This window comes from Perna viridis, chromosome 14, assembly GCF_037379345.1.
Source record: "Perna viridis isolate PV_CMFRI_1.1 ecotype Kerala chromosome 14, ASM3737934v1, whole genome shotgun sequence".
Classification (NCBI taxonomy): domain Eukaryota; kingdom Metazoa; phylum Mollusca; class Bivalvia; order Mytilida; family Mytilidae; genus Perna; species Perna viridis.
Genome location: NC_142458.1, coordinates 8,649,637 through 8,655,534, shown reverse-complemented (window position 1 = coordinate 8,655,534; position 5,898 = coordinate 8,649,637). Strand labels below are relative to the sequence as shown.

Sequence of the window (5,898 nt, the reverse complement as noted above, 5' to 3'; positions counted from 1 at the left end):
TAGAGTTTGGCATCCCTCTTTTTATTGGAGTATGCGTTATTTTCATGTGTAAAATTGACAAAAAATTTCAAAAAGTGTCCTAACATCCCCTTTTTTTCTGAGGAACCCTGACTAGCCTTGCACCCCTCCTTTTCAAAGTGTCTGGATCCGCCTTGTTCACGTTGCCATGAAATTTTTCGTTAATTGAATGGTATTGATACATTTGTGAATTCATAAGTTTTCTTGCAAAGAAAGAAGACAACATTATTTATAAATAGAGTTACAATAATATGCGTTTCGATCCACACCATTTACACCGTGTCTTTCCAATGATTGCGGGTGATGCTGAGAAAAGGGAAAAATCACGTGACAGGAAACCTTCGTAAATTGTCTTATTCAACATCTATTTAATAAGAGTGTAAACATTCATTTAAATTTAAACAAAGAAAAAAATCACTGGCATGACATCCAAGGAGAAATGCCAGGTATGTTTATATTTATCAGGGACGGATCAAGAACATTATACTGGATTCAATGCTATCATTTACTTATTTTGCTCGAAATTTGAACTTAATATCAGTAAACTATTTTTTTTTCTACAAATAGGAGAAGGGCAACGACCTTTACTGTTTATTGATTTAGTATATCTAGCCATACAGTAATTGTAAATTGCGGTGTATTAGACTGAAAACTGCAAAAAATGGTACACATTCTGAGACGTTGTATATATATTTTTTTACATTGTACATGTACATCCAGTTTATTGAAATAAAACATCAGGGGCGAATCCAGATACTTTGAAAGGGAGGGTTGCCAGCCAGCCAGGGTTCTTCAGAAAAAGGGGGTAGGTGCTAGAACAACATTCACAATTTTTTAAAATTAATTTTACGTATGTAAATGACAAATTTTCCAATTAAAAAATGGGGTGCCAAACCTCTGCACCACACTGGGTCCGCCATTGGACGTCATACAATTAGAAAAATTCAGAGAGATAGAGAGGAAACGTCAAATGCAATTTAAAAGAGATATTACGGGGAGAGAGAGAGAGAGAGAGAGAGAGAGGGGGGGAAACGTCAAATACAATTTAAAAGAGATATTACGTGTAAAGAGAGAGAGAGAGAGAGAGAGAGAGAGAGAGAGAGAGGAGGTTCCCATACTATAATTTTTTTAAGGTTCAGATTCAGACTGGCTTTCAACGATGTCTCTATGGCTACATATCAAGATCCCTATTTCTATCAACAACTCGATTTGAATTGGTGGCGGATCCAATGGGTTTGGGGTTGGTAAATTTTAGTAAGCCCTTGCTAAAATTTTCAGAATTGAGTAAGTAATAGCCCGGAACCCCTCTGGTACCCTTATCAAAATCCCGAGATCTGCCCCGAGGATAAGAACAAACAGGTGCTTTGCTTAACGTATTTCTTTTTTAATTTCATTCTTCATTTCAGTCAATACACAAGAGAAAACCGAATGGTCATTCATGTTGTACAAGCTTTTGTGCAACGAATTTGGGACGGAAAAAGAAATTTGTCGAAAACAATTCGATTATATTGTTAGAGACAAAATGCTTGTTGATTCATTTGGAATGAATCAAATTAGTAGCGGCAGTAGGGCGGAAGGTCTTGAATTCTCAGATAGTGACACTGATATTATGATGTGTTTGAACAATTATTATGTGTTCCAGACTGAAAAGGACGCGGACTTACACAGACATATACCAGTTAGATTAATTATGGAGCGCGAAAATACAGAGTCAGTATTTACCAAACTACGATTATATGGGAAAATAAATGATAATTATCATTTGCTGTTCGATGGTGACTTCCTATCAAGCAAACTTTCTAAAGAGTATATGTTAAGAACAACTAGACAAATAGCGGAATCGAAAATACATGGTCCATGTGTGTCTGATTCGAATGATACAGTCGACATAACTTACACTCTACGGTGCAATAAATGGATAGATCAAGCCAATTCTTGGACACACAGATCTCGTTCAGCGTGGCCTAGTATAAATATGATAAAAACCATTATTGGATACGGGGTGCTTTTTGTTCCTATTGGATGTAAAGAATCGAAAGATGAAGATTTACAATGGCGTATATCGTTTTCTGTAGCAGAGAAGTTGCTTATTTGTTCCTTTACCCATACACAGCATCTTTGCTATGCTGCTATGAAAGTTATGCTGAAGGATTTAATTCAACAAAAGCAACCAGATCTTTTATGTTCGTATTTTATCAAAACTATCATGCTGTGGCTAGCAGAAGAAAGCGACCCGTCTTTCTGGACACCAGTTAACATGATGCTGTGCTTTAAAATGTGCTTGAAGCGACTCGTTTATTGTGTTGAATATAAACTTTGTTCTCATTATTTTATTCCAGAAGTGAACTTTTTCGAAAACCGATTTCCTGGTCAGCGGCATTCCCAGTTACTTGCAGTGTTGTACGACTTGCACGAACTAGGATGGGAGAGCTTACTTCAAACTCGATTAGGTGCTTTTTACATGGTTAGATCAAGGGAGAAACTTGTCAGTGATCAAAACAGAAATATTGTGCATATTTTCAAGTTTTTCGAATATTTGCGTAGGGACAGAAGTAAAATGTTAATTTTCTGCTATTACATATTTAATCACTTACAATACGTCACAACCCATTCTCTTAATACTCTGGATCAATTAAACAAATACTTTTATACCAAATACACGAAGGCTATGTCCGTTTTGTCACTAGCAACATTAATCAACGCTCCCTCCGCCTGGTCGATTATAGCATTAGTTCTTAGTTCTTGCAAAAATTACACAAAATCGAGAATCGTAGTGCGCCATTGTTTTAACACCCTATCACATGTTAATTATTTAACCAATGACATTCAGGCATTTGAAATTACGAAACCACTTTTTGGCTACATTTTGCAGTTTACAGAACCAATCGTATTTAAGGATAGAACGCTTAATTTTTGTTGTGCATCAGATATATTACCTAATGAAATAAAACCACCTATGAATCAATTTGAAAGGAGTCAAATTTTATATTCCGAAAACATTTTAAACAATATTTACGAAGATGTTGACTCGTGTATGAATTCGTTTTTTTGTGCATGTGTTTCGCAGATAGTTCTTCGTGGGAACGCATTAAACACGGATTTGATTAATCGATGTTTTGAAAATATACATCTAAGTTTGACCCATTTGCAAATCCAACAAACAAAGACAACTCTGAGATTCCACGCCTCGACATTTTTACATTTCATTGACTTCTTGTCTTCATATCATCTTAAAGACCACAGTGGCGCACAACGAGCATTGCAAAACTTAGAAACTGAAACTAATTCATTAATCGCTAGAAATTTCAGGAAGGAAATCCCAATCGAATGGGATATATTAAGTTTAAGGATTGCCAAACGTTTGCTTAAAAGTATGGAAGGGAAGAATTCGTGAGCCATAAGCTAAAGAAACTGGGAAATAAATTATGATAATGGTGTAACCTGTTAGAGGACGAAGTATTATTGATTTTTTTCTAGGATTTTTATAGTAGTCTGCAGTAAAAAAAAATCCTTCACATCAGAAAAGAATAATCATGCCTTTCAGTTTTATATCAACTTGGATTTATTTTTCTAACAAAACTTAAAAGAAGTGAGGTCTTAACAGATAAACTTTGTTTTTGCGAAGGATACGAAACTAGTTAAGATCCTTGCTCGGTATTATAGGTTAATTTCCTGTCGGACTGAAATCAAGCTTTCGGTGCTTTAAATTTCAAAGCTGAAATTCATATTGATGACTATGTATTCTTATTATATGGAGTAAGCATTGCCCATAAGCGAGCACAAATTTTTTTACAAGGTTTCGTTGTAAATGGAAAATACATGACTATATAGTTATACGCACATGCATTCATAAGCAGTGCTTAGTCAACAGTTAACGTTGACTTGTTTTTTTCAACACAGCCTCAATAGCGTGCGTACATGTAACGTCATTTATTCCGACGTCGTTATAGTTTCGCTTTTTATTCTTTGACCTTAAAGACGCTCGTCCATGGTAACGCAAGTCACCTGATCGCAATTCTGTTTCCCGATTGGCCAAATACTGGTAACTCACTGGCGTTCGACAAAACTGTTTCGAAATTGCGAGTCATGTGTAATTTCCTGAATGAAATGTAGAAAATTATAAGGAAAAAAAACAAAATTTTACCGCGTTGGCTATCTTTTTCTAAAGATAGTATTTGTTTGAATTAAAATTATCATTAAAATACATGAGTTATTTCAAATAAAGTACACTCAATATATATGTTTTGATGCACAGGTATATTAATTCTTTAAACCGTGTGGGGGATCCAAAGGGTCAGGAGTTGGACACCCACGCCCGTTTTGGAAAAGGATTTGGGCAAAGTTCTCAAGTAGTATAGTATTTATTTTGATACGTAACGAAACGTTTACATGTATGTATTTGGCAGATAGGGAAACATCTGACCTGGGTAATAGGTATGATATATAACAGGATATTTAAAACAACTGTCCTATAAAAAATAGGATTGATTGATTATTGAATAGATCAATGACACTAGACAAAGAAGTAAACTGCATATATTACATCACCAAACCTCTTCAATTTATTAATTTAACAAGTTTTCTTTTGTGCTATTTTTCTGAGAATGCTTATATAGTACTTCCGGGAGGTAAATGCTAACAATTCGATCGATCTAACATCTGTTGTATTTTTCCACCACTCTGCCAAGTAAAAGGAAGGGTTGAGCACTCACAAGCATGTTTAACCCCGTCACATACATCATATGCCTTTCCCAAGACAGTAACCCGTAGTCCAGTGGTTGTCCTTGTTTGTCGTTGTTATTCGTTTTAAGTTTTTCCGACGCAGTCGGTATAGTTTCGCTTTTTAGCTTTGACCTTAAGGACGCTCTTCGGTGTCTTCTCACTTAGCCAACATTTTGTATTTCAGGTACCTACAGGTAATTAAATTCATGTAGGCTAGGTGAGACTTTGCAATTGTTTTTACTGCAATTATTTAATTGATTGGGGCCTCTTCCATGGGGACTATAATAATTATTCAAGGTAAATGTGTCAATTTGTTGAGGTTTTTTTATAATAAGCAGGGGTTTGATAGAAAAAAGTAATAAATATATATATATATTTATATTTTTTTATTTCAGAAATAATAATTGATCAAATCACAATTTCAAGCAATAACACATAACAACATATTTTTATATTAAAGCAATGGTATTTTTTTATAATCAGCACTATATTCATATAAAAAAAATTGTCTGCATGTTATTACATTTAATTTATTACATTTAAAAAATATGTTCATACAGGAGCACTACAAGTACAATGTGAAATTGTTTATTCAGTCTAAGTGAACCAAGTGAGAAGCACTTTCTGCAAATTCCATTAATGTTATTTCTCCACAATTGGCTTGGAACCACACATCCTCAACTTGTGGAATAGGAACTAAGGGTAATACAGCTGCACGTAGGACTAGTTGCTTTATATTGTCTAAATATTGTATAAATAAATATAATATTACCAATGATTAATATATTTTAAAGTATTAAATTCATTTTCACTACTATTTAAGTTTTATCCCTTTTTTGTTCCTTTTTTATTTGTTTTATAAAATCTTAATTTTATTTGCAGAATTTAAAAATTAAACTTATATTTTTTTTATTTTTATATTTGAAATATATATATTTATATATTTTGTTTAAAGATAATTAAAAAATGTTTTGTGTTATTTTATAAATACTTTTAAAAATATATCATTAATATTTTTTTTATTTTACCCAACATAAATGTAGCCCTTTGGGTGGCCTCAATAAAACAGTTATAAAAACAATATTTCTTCATGTTATTTTAACACCCCAATTACCTATGTTGGCCAGATGAGACTATCAATTTTCAAAATGTTGGCTA

At 33.5% G+C, this 5,898-nt stretch overlaps 1 protein-coding gene across 1 annotated transcript; it reads left to right on the top strand.

Annotated features, from left to right (window-relative positions):
* The first annotated feature begins 396 nt into the window (after nt 1-396).
* Nucleotides 397-5,449, top strand: LOC148598108 (uncharacterized). The gene is made up of 2 exons (XM_088561776.1): nt 397-464; nt 1,425-5,449. The coding sequence occupies exons 1-2, from the start codon at nt 458-460 to the stop codon at nt 3,410-3,412; spliced, it is 1,995 nt and encodes a 664-aa protein (XP_088417902.1). The 5' UTR covers nt 397-457; the 3' UTR covers nt 3,413-5,449.
* The last annotated feature ends 449 nt before the right edge of the window (nt 5,450-5,898 follow it).